The sequence below is a fragment of the Eublepharis macularius genome, chromosome 5 (assembly GCF_028583425.1).
Source record: "Eublepharis macularius isolate TG4126 chromosome 5, MPM_Emac_v1.0, whole genome shotgun sequence".
Lineage (NCBI taxonomy): Eukaryota > Metazoa > Chordata > Lepidosauria > Squamata > Eublepharidae > Eublepharis > Eublepharis macularius.
The window spans coordinates 24,886,902-24,912,263 of record NC_072794.1 but is presented as its reverse complement, the minus strand read 5'-3'; the positions used below and the strand labels follow the sequence as shown (position 1 = coordinate 24,912,263).

Below are 25,362 nucleotides of genomic sequence, written 5' to 3'. Positions count from 1 at the left end.
TTTTTTTATGATAAACACCACGGGGTAGTACTCTAGTGGGAGGATAAGAAGGTTTGGAAGGCATTGCCTGCCTGTGGACATCTACAGCATAAAATTCTGAAATTCTGCAGATCCACTCTTCCTGTTCTTCTCTCTTTGAATTTATCTCTGATTAAAAGAGATTCAATACAAAACAGACTACAAATTCTGAAAGAAAGAGGGAAAAGAACGTATTGCTGGACTTCAGGGAGAAATTGGGTAAAGAGTAATTAAGAGAATTTCTTTTCAACAACACTCATGAAGTTTCCTTTAGACTTAGTCCGACCATTGTCTTATCAAGGTCAATATTGTTTACTCAAAGGACTGTGGTCCTTCACATCATCTACTGCTTGATTGTTTTAACTGGAGATGCCGAGGATTGAACTTGGGACCTTCTGGGCATGCCAAGCTGTTGCTGTACTGCTAAGCTATGGCCTTTCTCCAGCGGAAGTTGTCATACCTGTTAATTATGTATGCTGCAAACTCATAGCTGTGGGCATGGGAGGGGGAGGGGGCAGAATCCATGGTTTAGATCCAGCTGATGTTCTGGTATAGATTTGCTGGTTAGCTAAAATTTTGAACTGGACTTGCTATTTGTGAGTGAAACACAGAATGCTAGAAGGAAACAGAGGCCACATTCCTCAGCCATTTTGGAAGTGAGTTCATTATTCATTGCTTATGTTTCTGTCCGCCAACAGTCCTCCAGAAAATTCACACTGTAAAATCATAAACACCATATTTTAAAGCTGCCAGAAAATTACATTTATCCTAGATTTCATTAAATGAGAGATCAAAGGGTGTGTAATCTGTGAACCAAGTGCCATAAAAAACAGTAAGAATCTAGTCAGTAGAAAAACGCATTAAGGATGCAGATAATTGTAAGGATGCAGAATAAAATTGCCATCTCAGTCCCCCCCAGAGCCTGAAAGTAACATTTTTATAAGCCTTCTAAAGACCCCAAAGAACAAGTTCAGCACACTTCTCTGAGCATGGTGCAGTTTTATAGGCCTAATGGATTCTGGCCAGCTGATGGTAGCTGAGCTTAGCTTTGGTGATTAGCACAGAGGAATAGCTGAAAAGCTATCAAAAGTTCTCCAGGCGTATCTCAGAGAAGGGGCCTCGGATGACCAGTGGGACTGCAAAATTGAACATAGAAGTGCAAGGAGGAATTGTCACCCTTGACTCCAGAACTGGTTTCCATTTGTACTCAAACTCTGCAGCAGGTTTCTGATTAGGAAAGAGCAGACACAAGCAGTTCCATTTCTGATTCTGTACATTTTCATTGCTTCTCATTTTCCATATGCTTCGTTTTTCCATCACTGTTTCAATTCTTAATTTGTTTCTGTTGCAGCATTTTATATGCACAGGCTATTTTTACAAGCCAAGCTTCTTTCTATTTGGCTTGATAAAAACAGTGTTTACTGTTAGCACTGCATCTTTCCCTCTAAGCACCAGGGGTCCACAGGACGACACCTAGGGTTGCCAACTCTTGGAAAGCCCAGGTATGTGATAGGGGACATGCCCCTCCCACTGGTGGAGCCCAGCTCAGGATCCACCCATCTGGTCAAGAGGTGGAGCTCACTGTGGCCAAGGGGAGAATCTCATGTGCCCAAGGCATAGCTTAAGGGTCCAAAGGCAGAGCAAAAGAGTTAACAGGCAGAGCCAACACAAAATATTGACAAGGCAGTCCACTCCTAACCCAGAGTTGCACCCTTGAGTTCTGGACTTACAAGGTTGTAATTCATCTGAAGTGCACAACTTTCTGTCTCTCTGCACCCTCTTATTTTTTCTCTAAGGAGATATGAAAGTGAAGCAAGAAAAAAAAACCCATCTGCAGTGTTTAGAAACTTTCCTTCAACTTGTGGCTCTTCCACCAGAAGAAGAGCAACTTCTTACGCTGGAGGAAGGCTTCAAACTTTGCTGAGCGGAGTGATTGGACACGTCTGTGTGAACAAAGTGCTTTGAAAGCACTATTTTAAATGTTAATCAAATCATTATTATTGTTCTCACTTCCCTAATTTTTGTTTCTACTCTCAGACACACTTCCCTGATCTCTTTCTCTCTGTTTGATCTTCTGGTCTCCTTTCTCCATGTAGCACCAACGAAGCCCCAGCCAATGATACAGAGCTTGCTGTGGCTCCCCAAGAACCAAACCCTGCCGAATCCCACCTTGAAGCATTCAAAGACAAGGATGCTAGTCAGACAGAGCAAGATGGCAGCAGCCTGGACACAAGCGAGCAAGCCCTGTTGGGTGACCTGCCAATGGATACATGCCGGACTATCAGCAGGAGTGAACCTGATCTGTCGTCCATCACAACCAACACGGAGAAAGCCACGGAGAGCACCACTATCATGATTGATGTCCAAGACTCTGCTGTGGTACAGAGTGAGGACCTCTCTCTCTTTTCTTGTTTGCCTGACAATGAACTTCCAGTATGTTGAGAGATCTTGAGATGTGCTGTGTCGGTTTGTCAGGGAAAGTAGCTTAAATTTTCTTATTGGTATTGTCTCATTTGCCCTGACCTGGATGGCTCAGGATAATCTGATTTCATCAGCTCTCGGAAGCTAAGCAGGGGCGGCCCTGGTTAGTAGTTGGATGGGAGACCACTAAGGAAGATCAGGGTCGCAATGTCGAGTCAGGCAATGGCAAACCATCACTGTTAGTCTCTTGCCTTGAAAGTCCCTGCAGGGGTCGCCACAAGTCAGCTATGGCTTCATGGCACTCTCCACTAACATTGTTTCACTCTGGGGGCTCAGAACAAAAAATGGGAGGTACCACTCTAGCCACTTTCTTACTTCCTTATTCAGCACGGAGCCCTGCCCGGGATAGCCCAAGTGAGCCTGATATCAGATCTCATAAGCTGAGCAGGATCAGCCTTGGTTAGTAATTGGATGGGAGTCCTCCAGTGAACACCAGGTTTGTGGAGGCAGTCAATGGCAAACCACCTCTGTTAGAGCAGAACTACAAGTGACAAAAGGCACAGATTGGACATTTGTCAGCTTCCTTCAAGTTTTGATGGGAAATGTAGGCAGCTTGGCGGAATGTTGGACAAGTGACAGTTGAAAAGTCCATTGGACAGCAGTCAGAGAGTCAAGCTGCAAGACTAGGATGCCTACATTTCCCATCAAAACTTGAGGGAAGCTGACAAGTGTCCAATCTGTGCCTTTTGTCTCTTGCCATGAAAACCCTACCAGGGGTTACCATAAGTCAGCTATGACTTGAGGGTACTCTCCACCTATTCAGTACTGTACCATGCCAGCTTACTATCACCTCTTTCCTATCCCTGTTACTAAGATGAGAGTCTCATAGAAGTGGTGTGCTCAGGCTTGTATACTATGTCCTTTCTCTGCCTTTTAATGGCTTGCTAATTTATAGCTGCATGTGCAAATCTGACACCCTGGAAAAGCAGTGTCATTCAGAAGTGAGGGGAGAAGATGTGAAGGTTCTCTTGTGGCATTATATCTGTAATAGCCCAATTTTACACACATTCAAGTAATAAACACCACACATGCAGAAGCCAGCCCTTAGTGGGGAGACCATTTCTGTTTCTCATTCCCAGGAGCATCTAAATGATTTGCAAATGTGGTGGGTGGTGAGCGAGAAGAACAGGCCTGATTCATATTAATGAGGGGGTGAGATGAGCCAACTTGGGGAGGGGGGGTGACTTGATGCACAGCAGGGACTTACAGAAAAAAGACTCTTGCCCTCCTCCCCATGCTTCCTTAAAACAAAAATGCTATTTTTAGCCTTTTTTCTTCTTGGTGACAAAATCAAAAAGAGTCCAGTAGCACCTTTAAGACTAACCAACTTTATTGTAGCATAAGCTTTCAAGAACCACAGTTCTCTTCGCCCGCATCTGACGAAGAGAACTGTGATTCTCGAAAGCTTATGCTACAATGAAGTTGGTTAGTCTTAAAGGCGCTACTGGATTGGGCCAATTTTGGCCCGGATCAGGCCTGGATTGGGGCCGCTGCAGAGCACAGGAACGCTCCTGCCCTACACAGTGACTCAAAAATGCACCAGTTTTGGCTCGGATCGGGCTCATTTCAGGCCCGTTTTGGCGCGGATTGGGCCCTCTTTGAGCCGCTGCAAAGTGCAGGAGCACTCCTGTGTTCTGCAGCGGCCCGAAATGGGCCCGGTTTTGCCTGGATTGGGCCTGTTTTGGGCTGCTGCAGAGCGCAGGAGCACTCCCCGCACTCTGCAGCAGCTCAAAATGGGCCCGATCCATGCCAAAATGGGCCTGAAACAAGCCAGATCTGGGCTGAAACAGGTGCGTTTGGGGCCGCTGAGGAGTGCAGCAGCATGCCCACACTCCGCAGCATCCCCAATCCGGGCCCCTGCGGAGCGTGGGCGTGATCCCAGGGGCCGCGTGATGATGTCACTTCCCAGAAGTGACGTCATCATGTTTGGAGGAGTGTGTACGCACCCCCCACCCCCTCAGGTAAATGCCAGGCCCCAGGCCCCACCGGAAGGTTGAGGGGGCCTGGCAACCCTACCTGAGAGTTTTGTTCTTCCCAGCAATGTGAGAGCCTGATTTGGATTGGGACCAACAACTGGAGAAATGACACAGGAGGGAGAGGTTTAAGCCACCTCTTCCCATATGCCATAGTCTCAGTCTGAATTGGGCCCCTGCATTCCTGAGAAGCATAGGACTCCCAGATCACATTTGTTAACTGGACCCAGGGACATATCTGGGAAAAATGTATTTTGCAGTTAGGTCCCCTGAGCTCAGAAACAGAAGTCAAAAGAGATCTGTGTTGCGTGGGCATAGTTTTCCTTGAGGGGCAATTTCAATCCATCAATTTTATTGTTTCGCCATAGAACAAATAAGCAGAAGGGCTGCACCAAGTTCTCCTTCAAGCAAAAAGAAGACAAGGACCCAGATTGGTGCTAGTAAAATATTTATGACATGAATCCAACATGTGTCAAGTAGTCACACAGATGGTTCTTCCTTGGGGAATTTTCTAGCATATTTCGAGAGCATCCACCCCCCCCTCTCTCTCATACACACACACACACACCCCTTTTCTATGCTTGCTGATAAAACATGATCGAAAATCCCCAGAGGCAGGGTCTGTTTGACTTGAAACTGATAAGTTAGCCGTAGGCCATAGCAGTTAGGCAATTGACAGATGGCATCTTGGCAGCTGCTAGTGGGTGCAACCACCTGCCAGATTTTGTGAGCACTGGTCCTTCTCAGGCAACGGGGACATGGACACCTTTCAAAAATGGGTTGAGTTTATTCTTGTCCTTGGAGCATGTACAAATCAAAATGTGATAGGAACGTCATTAGGTAGCACTGGATCCCCCTAATCTCGGTGCATATAATTTGCTTCTATAGCTGGGGGGCAGAGTAGGACTCACAAGATGTTTCATATCATTTCCACATGGTAGGGAGAGAGGAGTGGGAACTTCAGACTAGATAGCTGTTTTTTAAGACACGTCTAGTCATGCAATCTGGCCGAGTATTATCTGCTTAGATGGTTGCCAGCATGGTGCCCATAGAAGCCATGGCACCTGCAGATGTATTTCTTGGTGTCCGTTTGCATCCCCCCCAAAGCAAAGAGCCAACCCTGACTTTTCTCCATTTCATTGGAATAGGAGGTAGGGGTGTGTGCCAATTTTTTTTTTGGTTCTATTTGGATCCAGTTATCAGGAATACCATAAATATTCAGTATCCCTGATATCCAGGTCAGGTTCTCTAATCCAGTTCAGTGAGATTAGAGAATCCCAAATTATCCAGACATTATTCCCTATAAGGAAAACTATCTGGTAGCCTGGGGGATGTTTTTAAGCAAACTTCACCAAAGTTGCAGGGAACCTGCTCCTTCCTGTCCACTAAAGACCCACCAAGTTTCAGGAAGATTTGACCTCAGGGTCCAATTCCATGGGGCCCTGAACAAGGTGCCCCAGCCACTCACCATTGTTTCCTATGAGGGAACATTTCCAAGGCTTCCCAAGGAAAGGCAACCCCTGGCCAAAAGCCAGTCCCAATGCAAGCCCTATTCCCAATCCAAGCTGAACCAACAAAGCCAAAGAGAACCAAACTACATCAAGGGAACCAGTATCAAACCAGGGAATCCCATGTCAAACCAGAAAAAGCCAGTGTCAAACTAGAGAATCCCAAACTGAAGCCAGGGGCTCACCGGACAAGCTACAGAGCTTAAAAGGCAGCCTGCAGGAGCTTGAAAAGCCCTTTTAGAGTTCGGGTGTATGGGCAGGACAGGAATCTATGACCCTCGCAGAGAAAAGCAGGCAACAGAGGTGGAACTGCAGTGAGGGGGCAGAAGCATGAAGGGGCTCAAAGTGCCGAGGCAAGCTCTGTGGCAACAGAGTGGCACAAGGCTGGTGAGAGACAGGAAACAGCGGGCAGAGAGGCTGGGAGAGGAGCCACCATAGAGAGTCAGGTGGTCACAGGCTGAGGGAAATGGTTTTTCTCCTCTCCCATGCCTGGAAAGAAAAGAAAGTTTGAAGAAACCAGCCTGCAACATTTGCCAGATTAAATCAAATAAACTTGGTTTAGTCCAGCCCATTAGTATCGGCTTCCCAGATCTGATCTGGGATTCTCTTAATTTGAACTGGTACCGCTGGATTATGCCAGATCAGTAACTGGTATATAATGCCGGATTGCACACCCCTGGTAGGAAGTGCTTTAGATAAGCCCAGGAGACATCAGCGTTGGGCCTTCAAGGAGCACTCATAATCAAGTTGCCAACAGGCCTGGAGAAAAATATCCTGTCCCTTTAATGGGCTTAATGTGTGGAAATGGGCAATTGACAACCCTAAGGAGTGCCTGTTTGGAAACAGCTGCCTTTATCAGGGGAGGATGCTTAGCTCGGAACCTTCTGACATTTTGTGTAATTTCCCAATGTTTTGTGATTGGACCCAGTCCCTGTGGCAACTGGTGTCTGCTCCTCCCACCCCACCATGATAGAGATTTTGTTCTGGCGCCCTCTACCTTTCCCAAAATCTCAAACGTGCCCATAGATTCAACAGGGTTGAGGACTCTTGTTCTACTAAGATTGGTGATGGTGCTTCAAAGACCCATGCAGAAGTTTTCCCAGCTCTGCTATCTGACATTCTTTTTAAGTGGAAATAAAGCATATTCTCTTCCATGGACCTCTGGTCTCCTCCACACTTCCACTTTCTCTCCCGCTCCTCTTCATATCTCCTTTCTTGTTAACAAGTTTTCAGTTCCATTTGTCACCTTTTTGCCTGTTCCTGCTTGTCCTATTTCATCTTGCCATCTCTGTTTTGATTTGTTTCTTTGCCTTTTTTTAAAGAAGTCCATCCGTCGTGTCGTTTTAAACACTTTCTGCTTTGTGATGAAGGTGGACGGTAGGCCTCCATTCAGAAAAGGACTAAGCAGGTTTTGTGGGACTCTCATGCCCATTAGCTTGTACTTCATGACGTCCATGCTAATGCTGAGTGTGGGGTGGGACATAAAATTCTGGAGGATGAAAAGGAGTGTCAGATATGAATTATACTTCATCAGCCAGTTTGGTGTAGTGGTTAAAAGCACGGGACTTTAATCTGGAGAACCGGGCTTGATTCCCCACTCCTCCACTTGTAGCCAGCTGGGTGACCTTGGGTCAGTCACAGCTTCTAGGAGCTCTCTCAGCCCCACCCACCTCACAGGGTGTTTTGTTGTGGGGATAATAATAACATACTTTGTAAACCACTCTGAGTGGGTGTTAAGTCATCCTGAAGGGCGGTATATAAATCAAATGTTGTTGTTGTTACTATTATTATTATTCCGAAGTAGATTGCTTAGGGATGGCAAGCAATCTACAATCGGCTTTCCCTTTTATTAACAGTAACAGCAATTGCTAGTGGAAGGAATGGGGCTGTGGCCCCAAAGAAAGGGGGGGCAACCCTTTTCGTCCACCATTTTCTTATCAAACATCTTCCCTCAGCTCCTATTTGTCCCATGTTGCTGAACGTACTCTATTCGTTTTCCACAAGGCAAAAAGTGACTCCTGGGGACATGTAGGCTCTCGAGTCCAGAGAGGCCCATGACACTTCCATCTTTTGATGTCTCTAAATGTAGTATTTTTTAAAAAAAATGATGACATATGATGTGCATAAAAACAAGTTAGAAACTTATTAAATGCCCAAAAGATTACAAGTGTCTAAATTTGAGGCCCTGCCAAGACTCCTCCTGGGCACACGAGTGGAGTCCTCATCAGTGGACGACCAGGATAAGCACGCCTGGTACCACAACCCGCCCCCCCCCCCCGCAGGCCCAAAACCTCTGGATCCTAAAGCTTCAGTCAAAGGGTCTGCCTCTGAACCCTCCGCTCTAGAAGATGCTGCCAACTTGCCAGACACCGGAGCAGCCAGGCCCCTTCTTCATAAGGTCAGCTCTGTGACCACCAGCCCCCCCCTTCTCTTCTCACCCAGTGGGCGCAGTAGAGACAGCAGGCCTTTGAGGGAGTAGCCCAATGACAGAAGCACCAGGCTGGCAGGCCCAAGTTAAAGTTACCAAGCCATATCACGACTTAGGCCCCTGTTGTTCTTTGCAGGATTGGGGCTTGAGCAGACACAGCAAAACTCAGACTGTGAACTTGAATTTTGCTGCCGGACCGAGCCTTCACCTGTTGTGTAAATCCCTACTCTTGAAGAGTCTGTGGTCAGCCTCCGGACCCTGCTTCTGAAGACAAAAAAGACTGCCTTTGAGGCTGACGCTTGAGCCAAGTTGCCCCCCCCCTCATTGGCCCTGGGAAGGAATAGAGAGATGTTATCATTGGGGGAAAGATCTCCCTTCCCTGCACAGTTTTTCCCAATCCAATGGAAGTTCCCTGCAGCCATTTTCTTTTCTTTTAAAATTTGTCCACAGAAAGATCCAGTCAGGATATTTCTGTATCTCATCCAATTTGGTTTTCAGATGAGGTAACTGCCGGGCACAGTCCAGTAAAGTGGTTCTTAAGGACTCAGGCCCACTTACATTCTCCCATTAGTCACTTTCGAAAGACCCGGGAAAGTGTTTTTTCTCCAGCTTTGAGGTGAAAGATTTTAAATATGGATATCAATTAAGGAGCACCACTGGAAACGACTTGTTAAAAAACCCTTTTGTCTCTTGGCTTGACAGCTTTTTCCCCTTTTCATCTCTTCCTAATCTCCTTCTAACAAACTGCAGAACCGGGAGGTGAGAATGTAAAACAGCAATTGCTGCATCCCCGCCCCATTTCTGACATCTCCAAGCAGTCAATTCATTGGTGTTGGCTTTGCATTGCCACCACTGTGCAAGGGCGTGTTAGACAGGGCTATGTTTAGGCTGCTGTGCTCTAGGAGTGCGCAAAAAGTGGTACTGAGCATAGAATGCAGCTGTCTGTGAATGACAGCTTTCTGTTTTTTTTAATTTAAAAAAATGAACTTTATGTGAATACAGACAATCAATTACCCTTTGTTTATTTTCCACAAGCTGGGCATATGTACTATCCTGCCAAGTGGTGAATAAAATGTTTCCCCGCTTCTCTACTGGATCAGGGAATCAGAGAAGGTATAACATCCCCCACCCCCAACACAGGATAATACAGATAACCAACTGGCTGAGCAGTAGTGCATAGGAGAATTCAGCCAAAGGACAATGCCTGATCAAGTTGTAGAAACCGGAAGAACTGCTGAATAGGGTTTGCTTTGGTTAGGTTGCAGCGTCCTGTGCCCTGCCTGGTTTGTTATTCCTCATCAAATCCAGAATAAATTATACCAGTCACATGCTGCAGAATTCATCTTTTCTAAGTGCAGAATTTCCATGGCCCGAGTTCAGAATGGCTGTGTTTTTATTTTGTTTTATGATAGCATACGTGCAGCCGTGTGTTAGCGTGAGCTCACTGCATGCAAGCAGAGGGGAGACTGCTTTAAGATAAAGTCCGTATGAAACTTGTTGCTTCTAAAAAAGGAAAGGATAATTTTTATTGATAAATCTAAATTGTGACTGGAAAAATGAGACAGGCATTCTGACTAGCTATCTAACAAAGGGCCAAAATACACAGCACATGTGGCATGAGTTGGATCATGACACATGACATGTAGTCACATGTATGATTGCAGGAACTCACTTTCAATGCTTTCTATCCATTCAGTTCAGGAGGGAAGAGGGAGGGAAGAGGAAAGGCAGTGAGCAAGTATGTGTTGCCCTCTTGAAGGTCGGGGGGGGGGAGTGAGAGAGGAGCAGCTGGAAGGAAGGAACTCTGTAAGATTAGCAATCTAGGTAACAAAGGGATAGCAGCAGAACAGACTAGAGGAAAGCAGACAGAAGGAATTCACCTGTCTACCTTACTAGTTTTACTGCCTGCAGTACTGGTGTGTTTGCTGCAAAGACATGTTGCATCGTTCTTCACTTCTAACTCCATAATATTAGGCTTTTTCAGAGCATAACATTTGCTGTCAATTTATAGAAAGGCTGTAATTAAGGGAGAGACTGTGTATTAAGGAAATAAAACTTCAGTCCCCCTGCCATATCTGAGCTCTTCTCCCACAATATCTTCAGTCATGAGGTCCTATGGGGCAGTTAAAGAAAGAATTAACCCATTGTTTCCCATTCTCCTTGAGCCGCATGGGCATAGTGACAACAACACACAGCAATGGCCTTCAACTACCAAGTTTACAGTGTTGTCCATCTATCACTGCTGGTCCCACCCACAATATTGTGCTCCTGTTTTCCTACTGGGATTTCTGAAATTAAATGAGAAAATAAGGGGTTTGTGTTATTCTGGTATTTCTTTCAGTATTCTTATTCTCACATTCTGCATCCAGAACCTCAAAGCCATCTCTTTTGGCTGTAGACAAGTCAGTCAACGTGGATATTAGTACCTACCCTAGGAGACTAGATGTCCTTTATTTTATATTGTTTTTTCCTGAGCCACATTGCAGCAGAAAGTTGTATGTGTGCCAATAACTTAAACATTATCTATATGTCTGTGCTACACACTGGTATTGCTTGTGTGCTCTTTTGCATACTCTTTGCTATCTGACGAAGAGAACTGTGGTTCTTAAATGGTTAGGTAAAAAGGTAAAGGTAGTCCCCTGTACAAGCACCGAGTCAATACTGACCCATGGGGGGGACGTCACATCACTATGTTTTCTTGGCAGACTTTTTACGAGGTCGTTTGCTGTTGCCTTCCCCAATCATCTACACTTTACCCCCAGGAAACTGGGTACTCGTTTTACCAACCTTGGAAGGATGGAAGGCTGAGTGAACCTTGAGCTAGCTACCTGAATCTGGCTTCCGCCAGAATCGAACTCAGGTCGTGAGCAGAGCTTGGACTGCACTACTGCAGCTTACCACTCTGCACCAAGGGGCTCTTATCTCGAAAGCTTATGTTACAATAAAGTTGGTTAGTCTTAAAGGTGCTACTGGACTCTTTACTTCTTTGCTATTCGGATCACAAAAAAAACTTATTTGTTTTACAGTTAGTAACAAGACCGATGGAGAAGCCAGCCCTTTGAAGGAGTCAGAAACCAAGGAAGAGGAAGGGCAGGAGATGGAGAAGAAGAAAAAGCGGAAGAAGGAGAAGAGCTCGGGCAAGCCGATGGTTCCACACAGCTCTATGTTCATCTTCAGCACCACAAACCCGTGAGAGATCTCCTTGTATTTTTTCCCCCCGTTTTGAATTGCTTAAGATAGTGGTTTGCAAACTGAGTTTTGGAGAAGCGTGGAGATCCTTGAAAACATAAGTGATTCCTAACTGTGAAGAACAGTAATGGTGGGCAAGCTTGCCTTAAAACAGGCCAGCCCAGCACTGCTAGCCTTCCTCTGAAATGTGAAGCCAGCACCCCTGATCCTTGCTTTAGAGTAGCAAATTTGAAAACCAATAGCTTGGCATTATATCAAAAGTGGCCACAAATACACAGGATTATTAGGTTTGAATTTAATTGGAAATCTTGTGGCTAGACATGGGCACGAATTGAAATACAAAGCAAATTTTGTCACAAAACGAGCCATTTCGTGTGTTGCAAAACAGCGTTTTGTGGGGCCATGGTTATCATGAAATTGTTATGAAATTCATGACTTTTTGGCCTGTTTTGTTAGCTTTGTGAATGATTCGTAATTGCAGACAGGCTGGTGCCAATCCATTGATGCCCTAGGCAACAATGGACCCCACCTTTTGTTGGCATTGGAAACCTCAAACGTAGCCCACTTACCCTTGATTGGCAGCTCTCCTCACCATCTGGAGAGCTTCCATTCTGCCCTATACAGCCAGGAGCTGGGGGTCAATCCCCTAGGCAACCAAGGAGGTGGGCCTTATGTAGCCATGGGCACACCAATCTCACCCCTCCAAACTGTGTTAGGCAGGTCTGTCAGCCAACCACAGACCTCCTGTTCTGATCTATGTCAGCGTTTTGCTGGGATTGGAGTCGGGAGAGTGTGTGGAAGGATTGGGGATTGTGCTTTTGGCTGCTTCTGCTTTAAAGAGACTGAAAGTAGCCTCTTATTTCCAGCTCTTGGCCTTGCTGTGGGATGGTCTTTGGGTAAGGGTGCCTTTTTTCCTCCACCTCACCCCACCCCACCCCTTACTCTGTCTTCCCAACCCAGCTCCACCATGGCCAGTCCTTCGTCCTCCTCTGATCCAGCAACTCCCAGTCCCCATTCAGTCATGCTCTCTGGCACCACTTCCCTTCTCATCCTTCCCAATCAACGTATTGCAAACTGGGAGGGTGTAGGGGTGTGCACCCTGATAATATTTGGGTTTCCTGTTTTGGGTTTACCCGAAGCAGGAAAAACATTCAAAAACACCCAAAACCCAAAGCGGCAAGCCGCTTTGGATTCGAATATTTCAATCGCTTCGGAATGCTCTGTAAAGATTCAGAGCATTCTGAAGTGATTCAGGGGGCTGGGTTTTCCCCTAGCATCCCTACCTACACCCACCCCTGAACCACCCACCTACCCCTCTCCGCTCCAACCCACTTACCTGGCCCTTTAAAGGTCCCTTTAAACTATCCGCTGGCAGGCGGCAGGGGGGAATCCCCCCTGCTGGCTACCAGCTGATAGTTTAAAGGGACCTGCCACTTACAAGCAGCAGGGCCCTTTAAACACCCCAAGCCCCACAACTCCCAGCCTCAGCCCCCCAGCCCCAGCCCTCCCTCCTCCAGCCGGTTGGAATGGAGGAGACGTTGAAGGGAAAGGAGGATCTCGGCATGGCTTGCCACACTGAGATCCTCTTTCCCTTCAGAGTCCCCCTCCCTCCTCCAGCAGGTTGGAATGGAGGAGACTTTGACGGGAAGGAGGATCTCGGCAGGGGAAGCCGCACCGAGATCCCCTTCCCTTCAGAGTCCTCCTCCCTCCTCCAGCCAGTTGGAATGGGAGAGACTTTGATGGGAAGGAGCATCTCTGTAGGGCTTGCCGCGCCGAGATCCTCCTTCTCTTCAGAGTCCCCTTCCCTCCTCCAGCTGGTTGGAACAGAGGAGACTTTGAAGGGAAGGAGGATCTCAGTGTGGCTTCTAAGCTGCACTGAGATCCTCCTTCCCTTCAAAGTACTCAGCTGCTTGTCAGAAACCCCGACAAACAGGTGATCCATGGTTTAAATGTCCCTCTCCCTCCTGCTGCATGGAGAGGGACATTTCAATCCTTTGCCCCGAAGCTTCCCAAAGCTATGCAAATAGCTTCAGGAATCTTTGATTCAGGGTTTCTGAACCAGCCCAGGTATGCTGGGGCCGTTTCTGAAATCCCGAATCTTTACAAATCAGGTCTGATTCGGGTATTTTTCCTGAATCAGAAACCCAAAGTGCACATCCCTAGGAGGGTGGATGGAGGAGAGCCTGCTGAAGTCTCCCAGAGAGTATGGCATCTCTGGGTATGAAGGTGCCATTGAAATGCCCCAGGTTCTGACGAATCACAAAACTAACGAATCGTTTCAGCAAACATGTCAATTTCGTGAACTTTCATGATTTGCAATTCGTAGATCACAATGAAACACGAAGCTCTCATTTTGTTTTCTTTTCCCATTTCGTGCCCATGTCTACTTGTGGCACTTTTAATGTTTTTATTCTAGCATAAGCCCACATTGTCAAATGTATGTAGTGAGTCCTCACTAGATCGGTATCTGATATTCAGAGTTATGAAAAATAATGATAAACAGCAGAGTCAAAGAGCCATGTAACGCAGGAATTACAGGGTGAGATGTAATTCTGAGAAATGCATATGGAATCAAGAAAAATATAGTGTAATCTCCTATTCATAGTTTTGACCTACTAGTTGACATATGGAGAGGGAAAAGTGAGCTAGTACTTTATTTGGACAGGAGATCTCACATGTAACTTGAATCACATGTGGGAACTGTCATTGATTCCTCCCACTCCACCCATGGTATCATTTTAGTAATGATCCAGTGTTCCAGCCAAGGGCTAGAATGGATGTTATTTCAAAGGTTTTATCTAAAGATGAAATCTTACTTGGGGGGGGGGCAGTTATAGAATACTGAGCACAGATCTGACCAAAAGAGCCATACCTGAAGAAGTTACGTATATCTTCAAGGGCCAAGCTACATATGCCATATGTTTTATAATGATCATGCAGGCTGAGAGTATCCCACTTCACCTTCTCATGTATGGCATTTTTTGTCAGAGTGGAAGAAGAATGTTAAAGTTTGTGATTTTGCATCCTGCCTCTTCACTTGCTATACTGAGGGACCAAACATGGATCTTCCATTTCAGTTCTGGAGGACGCCTGGTATAGTAGTTAGAGTGCTGGACTAGTAGAGTGTTGGACTAGAGCGTTGAGACTAGGAGAACCAAATTTCACTCACTCACTCACTCACTCACTCACTCACTCACTCACTCACTCACTCACTCACTCACTCACTCTAACACACACACACACACACCAGCTTGGAAGTTTACCAGTTTGGTGTAGTGGTTAAGAGCAACAGGACTCTAATCTGGAGAACCGGATTTGATTCCCCACTCCTCCACTTGAAGCCAGCTGGGTGACCTTGGGTCAGTCACAGCTCTCCAGAACTCTCTCAGCCCCACCCACCTTACAGGGTGATTGTTGTGGGGATAATAACATACTTTGTAAACCTCTCTGAGTGTTAAGTTGTACTGAAGGGCGGTATATTAATCAAATGTTATTATTGCTGTTGTTGTTGCAGGGTGGCCTTGGGCCAGTCACTAACTCAGCCTAACCTATTTCACAAGGTTGTTGTTGTGAAGATAAAATAGAGGAAGGGAGAACAATGTTGTACTTCCTTTGCGGGGGGCGGGGTCACCCACTGGGTAGAATAAATACATTAAAAACAATTCCCTCAGCAAAGGTTTCTGAATAAATATCATGGGATTAGAAACTGGTTAGATGATAAGAACCAGAGAGAGGAGCAGCTTTGCAAGTCTCATCACTGACATTTTCACAGAGCTGACCACCACAACCCCAAGATCTCTTTCCTGATCAGTCCTTGCCAGTTCAGACTCTGTCAGCATATATGCAAAGTTATTTTGCCTCAGTCACTGTACTCAAAGCTGCACTGGTTGCCAGTGGAGTACCGAAACAGGCTCAAGGTTCTGGTATTAACCTATAAAACCCTATGCGGACTGGGACCGGCACATCTGCGGGATATCTGCGGGACCGCCTCTCCCCATATGACCCCCAGAGGACTCTTTGTTCCAGTGATAAACGTCTGTTAAAGATCCCTGGCCCCAGGGAGGCCCACCTGGCATCGACCAAGCCCAGGGCCTTTTCAGTCCTGGCCCCAGTCTGGTGGAACACTTTGTCCAATGAGACCAGAGCCCAGCGGGATTTGTTATCTTTCCGTCGGGCATGTAAGACAGAGCTGGTCTGCCAGGCATATGGTTGATGCGAGGCGGTGCCTCCTAGCTGGGGGAGTACAGCATATGCCCTCCCTACTAGTGACACCCTCCATCTCTCATATATTTCCCTGCCAAATTGCTCTGGAGATGGCTAAAAAGGTGGGCGGCTAGATCATTGTGTCACTGTGTTTATATATATATATATATGTATTTTAACGATGGTATTTAAAGGTTTTATGGTTTTAAATCGTATAAATTGTGATATGTAATTTAAATTTTAGTTGTAATCCGCCCTGAGCCAGCTGATGTGGGGAGGGCGGAATATAAATCAAATATAAATAAATAAATAAATAAATAAATAAATAAATAAATAAATAAATAAATAAATAATCAATTGCCATGTGGTTGCTCACTCACAATTTGAAGAGAACTTTTTGCAGCTGTTTCACAATCCACTTTGTTTTTTACTAACCTAAATACTATTGTGTACAGTTCTGGTAGCCTCATCGAGAAAAAAAAAAAGTAGGGAGATATTTTACATCTGGGAAGGCATGGAAAAGGGAAACCAAAATGTGTCTACCAAAAATGGATTAAAGGTTTGTGGCTTTTCAGTTCAGAAAAAAGAGTAGACTTGATAGACGTTCACAGGGCATTTTTTTCTGGGAAAAGAGGTGGTGGAACTCTCTATTATCATATGCACAAATGAACTCAAAGCAGCTTAACCTCCTCTGCAGAGCCAGCACCAGGCCTGAGCAGCTTCTTCTTGCTCTCTCTCTCTCTCTCTCTCTCTCTCTCTCTCTCTCTCTCTCTCTCTCTCTCTCTCTCTCTCTCTCTCACTCACTCACTCACTCACTCACTCACTCACTCAGGAAAGCAGAATGAACTCACAGCAGCTAGCCTACTCTGCAGAGCCAGCACCAGGCCTGAGCAGCTTCTTCTTGTGCTCTCTCTCTCTCTCTCTCTCTCTCTCTCTCTCTCTCTCTCTCTCTCTCTCTCTCTCTCTCTCACTCACTCAAGAAAGCAGAATGAACTCAAAGCAGCTTAACCTCTTCTGCAGAGCCTACAGGGCCAAAGGAGAGAGGAATCACGTGGGCAGATTCTAGAGCTGCTGGAACAGTGTTCCAGAGCATTCCCCCTCAAAAAAAGCCCTGGATGTTCATAAATTGTGCAAGAGATAAGGAAAGTGCATGGAACTTTATCTTCTCCCAAAGTATGGAACACAGGAGCACTGAATGAAAATGATCGGCAGTAGATACAGGACAGATCAAAGGAAGTACTTCTGTATAACTAACTTGTAGAACTCACTGCTGCAAGAGATGATGTTGTTCACTTTATCAGGGAGGTTAGAGAATAGACACATAAGTGCTATTAACTAAGTGGGACCTTCATGTTCGGAGGCATTAGGCAGTATATCTCTGGATTACAGTTATTAGGAGAAGGCAGCAGGGGAAGACTTTGACCTTTGTGCTTCTGCTGGTTGGCCTTACTGGGGAATCTGATTGGCCATTGCGGAAACCAGGACAATAGACTAGATGAATCACTGGTTTGATCCAGCAAGGCTCTTATTATGGTCTTATGAATGCTACCTATTACTTATATACTTTGGTAGCATCTTAAATCACCGGAATTGCATGTGACCAGTGCAATAGTCAGCCATTGCTGGACCATTCTTCTGTTGTTTCTCCGACAGGATCCGGAGAGCCTGCCATTACATTGTCAACCTGCGCTACTTTGAGATGTGCATCCTTCTGGTGATCGCAGCAAGCAGCATCGCCTTGGCCGCAGAGGATCCCGTCCTGACCAACTCAGAGAGGAACAAAGTGATTACCTGGTTTCTTGACAATTCCACCACAACAGGAGGGTTCAACTGTGGGAATGACCTTCAGTTCCCCAAAGTTCAGCATAGAGGTGGACCACCCTCTCGGGAGAATAACATGGTGACGCTCTTGCTGGGTTGTACCATTTCAGATGTGTTGGAGGTGCACATACTGAAATGCTCCTGGTATATAAAACTCCCTGGTTTTTTAAAAAAATTGGCTATTACAGAAAAGGGTTAACCTAATTATCAAACTGACATATTAGTATTGTAATGTGCAGGGAATGTTTAGGTGGGCGAATGGAGGGATGTGGAGTCAAACACCTAAGTTCCCCATCTGCAATATGAGTGGTGGACTCTGAAACACTACTTTACATTATTCCTCTGATCATGTGTTTAAATTCAAAGCAAAAGGCAAAAGAGTAAATTTATTTAATTGGAATTCTGGGAGGGTTGTCTTACAATGGTTTTTGTTATTATAGTGGTAGGGTTGAACACATACGTCCTCCTACCTCCCCCCACTCCCCTTTTCTAGAGAAATTTGCAAAAAGCTTGCCTAGAACTTTCAGTATTTCAGTTTGTGGTAGCCCAGAGTTGAACCCTCCAAGGATGTAGAGATGTAGAGAGTGGGTTAGGGACCAGACTGCCCCGGGGCCCCATAGAGCTAAGGACACCCAGCATCATATTTCCTAAGGTCGGTGCACAAACAAGTTTGTGCCCATCCGACCTTTTATCTTTGACCTCCATGGCAGTGGCTTATGAAAAGGAAGTCTATTTGCCAGTCTAGTGGTTCAGAATTTACAATGGTTAATGAGTTTATCATAATCTAATACTGCATACTAAATTATATGATTACATATTATTTCACTATTCCGAGTACTTAGGTACAGTATGTTCTCTGTTGACAGCATGAGGGTGAAGAGACAGGAGAAGGGCCCCAAGGTTATGTCTTGCCCAGGGCTCTGGCTCGCTTTGGTGGCCCTAGGAATTTCTCATGAGAATTTCTTCATGAGCATCAGTCCATGGGGTAATTGTGATAATCACCATATGTAAATCCACCTTAAGGTAACCTTCTTGGTATGATTGACTGACATGATTGCACATGGTTAAATCTTATACTGGACTCTATTGGGATGAATTTAATACGCTGTCAATGGAGAACTGAACTGCCTCTTTGACCACAAAATTGGTGGAATGTTGAGGATGTTGACAAATAATTTCTTATGCTCAATGAAAAACATAAAGAGTGTCAACAACACAAACCTTGATCATTCTCAGAACCAGCTCCTGTGTCACTGGGGAGTAGGAGAGGCAAAGGCAGATGTGAAGCAAGGCAAATGCTGTCCTGTATTCAAAAAGATCACGCTTTCTAGATACGGAGACCAGTATGCAAGTCTTTATAGGAACCAAGGAGTATCACATAATCCACAGTGGTGTTTTAATACAGGAAGGTTTTCCTTAGGAGGTCTGGTCTTCCTTTGTGTGGTTGTGTATAGGGTGAACCCCAGTCAATCCATTGGTGTTTCAAATCCCGAGGCTTGGAGAGCAATCCTAAACAGGGTTCCACTCTTCTAAACCCGTTGACTTCAATGGACTTAGAAAAGTGTAACTGCTTAGGAATTCAGGGGGAGATGAAAACTTGGCAAGGGAGAAATTATTAACTGAAAACTAAGTTATCTTAAGGAACAGAGCAGAATCAGGAATAAGGACAAATAAGTCAATTGAACCAGGGGAAATTAACTGCAGGGATGTGAGTGGGGAGTGTGCATCTTATTTGTACTTTCTGCACTGCAGGACTTTAGAATCTCTGCTGCCTTCTTTTAAACATAAAAAAATAACATGTACTGCTGCTGAGACTGTTAATGCTTGGTCTCCGTTTCCTATTCCCAATTCAGTGTATATACATTTTTTTTCTGATCCCCAAGGTAGTAATTAGTGAGCCATTGTGAATAGCAAATTAGCTTGGAGGAGGAATGATACTGTTGGCAGTAGGGATTTTATGTAAGAATTGGGAAGTCGCAGCCAGGATGATTCCTCACATACAGTCCTCCAGGTCATCTGCTCCTAGATGCACGGAGAACCAGGCTTTTTTCAAACAACATGCTGCAGCTTGATGATAAATAGGTATAAAAGAAGTTTGGTGCTTTATGTATGGGCTGCATTTTGGGGTAGTAGGTCCAATTAGTGTCTGTGTAAAGTGATTGCTGCAGGGATGGTGTCAGGGCAGGGGAGAAGACAGGGCATAGGTGGAATAAAATGCTTAAGTCACAGAGAGAAGGGCAAGTAGGAAGGAAGCTGGATAGGTGGGTACATGAAACGTTGGCCTATCTATGTATTGTCAGCCCTGACCAGCAGCAGATCTCCAGAGTCTCAGGGAGAGGTATTTCCAATCACCTACTAACTAGAGATGCTGGAGATCAAAACTGGATTTCTCTGCCATTGAACTGCCTAGGCCAAGCTGCAACAAAAAACATCTACGGCCAGCCTGTCAGCTAAAGTTGCTGACTTTGGGAGGAGCCTCAGAGCTGTCCTTTGACGGCAATGTGATATGAGACAATTAACAGGTGGCAATGTAGTTACTTCAGTGCCATGAAAAGTTTCATTTGCTAATTTCTACATATCACGCTTCTGTTGGCACAAAAACCAGCAAGGATAGGTTTTTCATCCTGCTGCCAGAAGCCTTTTTCTTGCTCCCTTAAGGCTCTTGGCAATTCTGGCAGCAGGGAAGTTCAAGGGGCCTCAGTCTACAGTCCAAGACCGGGATGGAGTGATTCCTGAATCCTGACAGATGGTAGCATAGGCCATTTCATTCTCCTTTCCATGCAAGAATGAGGCTTGCCACTTGTTCTTAAGTTTTATGGGCTGTTCATATTTTTGGGATCTATAATGTATATACCTAATTATGAACCTGCCCTCAGAGCGCCAATCAAAAAGTCCACGCATTTGAAGGCAGATACAGAAATGGGACATGTTTCTACGAATCTGAGGTGAGCCCCAAGTTTTCCAGGAAAATTTTAATTTTTTAAAAAGTAAGAGATAATTTTTAAAAAAACTTTTAAAACGCCAAGATCTCACAAAGCAGCCATATAGATTGCCTATGCTACCACAGAGAACAGTCTGGTTGCCTAGGTAATCCAAAATGTCTGCTTCCATTTACTTTTGAAATCTGAGGTAAGTAGGGGAGAAAGAAGGATTGATGGGGAAGATGGAAAGTGAAGCCAGATGGGAGGGAGGGAAGATGGAAAAGGGGAGAATCTGTGAGGGGATGGGCTGATGGAAAAGTGACAGATGAGGGGCGAACCTGGGAATCGGGAAAGGGACAAGCAGTGAAGAATGTGAGGGAGAAGGAAGGTGGGTTTGTGGTAGGGAGTGAAATTTCCCACCCTGTTTGTAAAGTAGTAAAAGCATAATATGGCAGAATTGGTCTATATTTCTGCTAGAGGCAAAAAAAAACCCCTAACAATAACAAAGTGGGCTTGACTCAATGTCAGTCTAGTGTGAGGGGGAAAGACCGCCTGGAAGCTGCAAAGGGCAACTTCCAAAACAGCACTGTTCCATTTGTCACTTCTGGGGAAAATGGAATTATGGAGGCATTTGTGATCCATATATTAATTCTATATTTGATCATCAGTAAAATATTTAAAATGTATGGCTAGATTGTACTTGTCTTAATGAGCCCCTTGATGTCCTATTAATTTGCTCTTCTGTCATGAATGGTTGGAGCACAGCCTAGCTTTTTGTATTTTTAATTCCCAATTATTTCAATAGGAAAGTTTAAGCTCTTGTTTATATTCCCACCCCCTCCTCTTTGAAGCCATTGGCAATTAAAGTGGTTACCTGTGGACTGAATTGTGTCCCAAAATCTGTTTTTTTAATGATTATTATTTTAGAATTTTTATAAACCTTCTAGGGTGCTTTATGAAAAGGCAACAGATTAAAAAGTCATATTTTTATTCATAACCAAGGAATTTTGAAATTAAAATTGATGAAAAGCACTTGAAAGAATTCAGTGATATAGAAAGGGGGCTCTGATTTGAACTGGAATGCTAACGAATGGATTTGAAAGTACCCTGAAAAAGTACAGAAGGTCACACATAATACTGTCACACACTGATACTTAAAGTACAGAAAGTACAGAAGGTCACACGCTGATACTTAAAGATGTGAACGTGCTCCTCAAAAATATACCCTTCAGCTATTTTTTTATCTTTCCAGGTCCTGAGGTATTTTGACTACGTTTTCACTGGTGTGTTCACCTTCGAGATGGTTATTAAGGTAAGGGGGGGGAGTATGTACTGAATGGGGGGGCTGCATGTTTTGAACGTTGTGCTTAGTAAAGCAATGGCCATTCTTCCATGACATTTTCCTGTATGGTGCTATCTGTGGTGCTGTATGGTCAGCAGAGATTAATAGAACCGGGCCTTTTCAGGAACTGGGCTGGAGCTGCTGTATTCATTTTGGAAAATCACGAATCACTTGCCCAAGTATAATTCATGGGCTGTATTGTCGAAGGCTTTCACGGCCGGAGAACGATGATTGTTGTGGGTTTTCCGGGCTTTATCTCTGTCTTTTGGTGCTACACCTCTGAAGATGCCAGCCACAGCTGCTGGCGAAACGTCAGGAACTACAATGCCAAGACCACGGCAATACAGCCCGGAAAACCCACAACAACCACAATTCATGGGCTCTTTGATTTGCTCCATTCTTTCCCACTGTGATTTCCCCTGTCCTTTCCTTCCTTCTAAAAAGTTTTCCTTCCTGACAGCAAACTACATGATACATTTTTGGTGAGTCAGGTCTAGGTTTGGAACTATGGCTCAGGAAAATGGCAGAAGGGAGGCGGGAGCCCTTCCTTCCCTCATGCCGCATTTCCAGACTCAGTTGGGACCCACCAGTTTTTTAAATGACATTGCTGCAGCTGCTGTGTGACTGCAGAAAGTGAGGCAGGAATCCAGACCCACTTCACCAAAAATTACGTAGTTTCGCCCTGGGTCAGTGTAAAAAAGCACCTCTCCGTAGACACCATTCCCTCCCTTGCTTTTGCCTGTCGCTGCTAAGCTTCCTCTAACGGTAAGCCCTTTCCTGGAATTCTGGTCCCATCAGTTCCATTTATTGCTCCTTTCTGTACATCTGCTTTACATCTCCATTGTATCTTCTTGGAACTGGCCTCCACCTGCTGTTCTATAACTGATTTTATCTTGCCCTTCAGTTAGGCAAGTCCTAAAAGGGGTATCTGGGATCCTCTAGTTCATGACAGCATGGGTGTCATCCGCTTACATCCTCTGAAGTGCAGCCGTAAGAATGTGACTAGATGTTAGTCTTTCCCACCCTCTCCCACTAGTCCCCTTGGACCTAAAAAATGCTGGAAATTGCAAGATTTCTTTAAACAAAAAGACATGCAACTGCATGTAGGATGAGAAGCAAGCTGGTACTACTCTTGCACCAGTGGAATTTCCAGTGTTGGAAAAGGAAGGGGAAGGTGGTTCCCCCTCTTCACTGCAGGTTCCCCCAGACTGCAGGGCACTAGTATTTTGAAGGTCTCACAGAGTTATGGGGGCAGGGAAGAACTGCACCCTTATATGCATGTTTCATAGGATCCAAGCCATAGTGCCTTCTTTGATTACTTCTCATGTTGAGTTGTAATACACAAAGTCCTGTACAAAGCAGGGCTTTTTTTCAGCAGGAACGTGGTGGAATGGAGTTCCGGAACCTCTTGAAAGTGGTCACATGGCCGGTGGCCCCACCCCCTGATCTCCAGACAGAGGGGAGTTTAGATTGCTGCAGCACGGAGGGCAATCTAAACTCCCCTCTGTCTGGAGATCAGGGGATGGGGCCACCGGCCATGTGACCATTTTCTCCGAGGGCAACCTACTGAGTTCCACCACCTCTTTTCCCAGAAAAAAAGCCCTGGTACAAAGTATTGTGAACGGGGAGATACAAGGCATAATACTGGGCAGGGTGTGTGTGAATTTTGTCTACCAACAATCTCTCCTCAGTATTCACTGAGCCTGCCAAAATCAGGCAGGATGGGGAGAAGCAGTGGGTTGGTTTTTCGTGCAATCTCAGTTTACAGTGACAAGTTCTCTGACTTCCTCTTTGTGGGTGGCAAGCATTGGCCTTAATGGGAACAGAATGTGAAATGGCTTCTCAAGAAGGGCAAAATTGGATACAAACTGCCCCCTTTTTAGAAGAATCCCTCTCCCGTCCCTGTCATTACTCAAATGTCACTCCCACAAAGCCGTGCTTCTAAAATTAGGCTTCAGATCTGTATCTGGAGAACTAAACTGGTATTCTGATTTTCATAAACTTGCTGTAAAGCTAGAAAGGGGCTAAGGCTTACCAAGCCATCTGTCACAGGGACATATTTTATATGGCCAAATGGGGTTGGGAAGGTACCCCAAGCCCTGTTCACTGAAGAAGAGCCCTCTGAAAGAACAAAGGTCCATCTAATCAAGCATTCTGTTTGTAGCAGTGACCCACTAGATGCTAAGTAGCACTGAAATTGGTGTGAACTTGGAGGTTCCGTTTAGCTATTTAGCAGCTGATGGCTACTGATAGATCCACCCTCCGTGAATTTGTTTAGTCCTTTTAGTCAGATCCCTTGTGCTTCCTCCATTGCCAGTACAATTTGATTTTGGTTCACCCTGGTTTTGCTCCAGTCCTCTCCCTGTGGGCCGTATCCAATGAAAAAAATCTGACTCAATGGAATTTCAGGTGAAGAAATGCACATAGGAAGACAGTTTTCCCTAATAATAATAACAACATTTGATTTATATACCACCCTTCAGGACAACTTAATGCCCACTTAGAGCGGTTTACAAAGTATGTCATTATTATCCCCACAACAACAAACACCCTGTGAGGTGGGTGGGGCTGAGAGAGCTCCAGAGAACTGTGACTAGCCCAAGGTTACCCAGCTGGCTTCAAGTGGAGGAGTGGGGAATCGAACCCGGCTCTCCAGATTAGAGTCCCGCGCTCTTAACCACTACACTAAACTGGCTCTCAAGAGGCCAATTGTGCTGGTACTAATAGAAGAGGATGGATCTTAATACGTATTTAGCAATTCAGAGTTTTACACAAATGGTCTATCTAGTCCTGTAAAGTAATTTAGTATTATTGCGGCTGAGTGGAAGGAACTGTTTGGGTGAGGGAAGCCTTTCAGGAAAAAACTTCATCAGAACTCTAGAGATTACCCTTTTTGATGAAGTCAGTGGGCTCAGAAGGGTATAATTGTGGATCGGTTTGAATTGTTAGGTTCTTAGCAACTATGACACAACAGCACTCTCAAATGGTAGTTATCTGGGCGGGGAGGGCATTATAACTTTCAGGGATCTCAGACATAGAATGATTACTTCATAGTCATGAAAGATCTGGATGAGTGATTCTGCACATGTTGGATAATGCACTTCCAATCCTCTTTACAGATCATTTGGAACGGATTTTTTTGTGTGCAGAACAAAAAATCCACCTCAAACGACTGATAAAGTGCATTGAAAGTGCATTATCCAACGTGTGCGGAATCAGCTGATGTCATTGCACAAAAAAACAGTCAGTACTGCTCCCCTGTCCAGCTTTCAAGCCACATTTTTTGACATGTACATACTTCTTTGAAAGCTAGCTTTTCGATTAGAACTGAGTTGTGACATCTCCAGAAACTTTAGCTAAAGAACCTGAACGGCAATTGTTTGTTTAGTGCATTTTTACCCCCTTACATCCTTCAAAGAGTTCAGGGTGGTGGAGAACCATCCCTGGTATCTGAATTGAGAAAATTACCACATTACCA

At 45.1% G+C, this 25,362-nt stretch overlaps 1 protein-coding gene across 1 annotated transcript in view; it reads left to right on the top strand.

The window, feature by feature from the left end:
- The window catches only part of CACNA1E (calcium voltage-gated channel subunit alpha1 E), a 378,426-nt gene that overhangs the window by 256,338 nt on the left and 96,726 nt on the right, over positions 1-25,362 (top strand). Inside the window, exons 21-24 of the mRNA XM_054979594.1 lie at positions 2,115-2,404; positions 11,435-11,597; positions 17,454-17,583; positions 21,795-21,854. Coding sequence (XP_054835569.1) covers positions 2,115-2,404; positions 11,435-11,597; positions 17,454-17,583; positions 21,795-21,854 — 643 coding nt within the window. The remainder of the gene's footprint in view (positions 1-2,114; positions 2,405-11,434; positions 11,598-17,453; positions 17,584-21,794; positions 21,855-25,362) is intronic.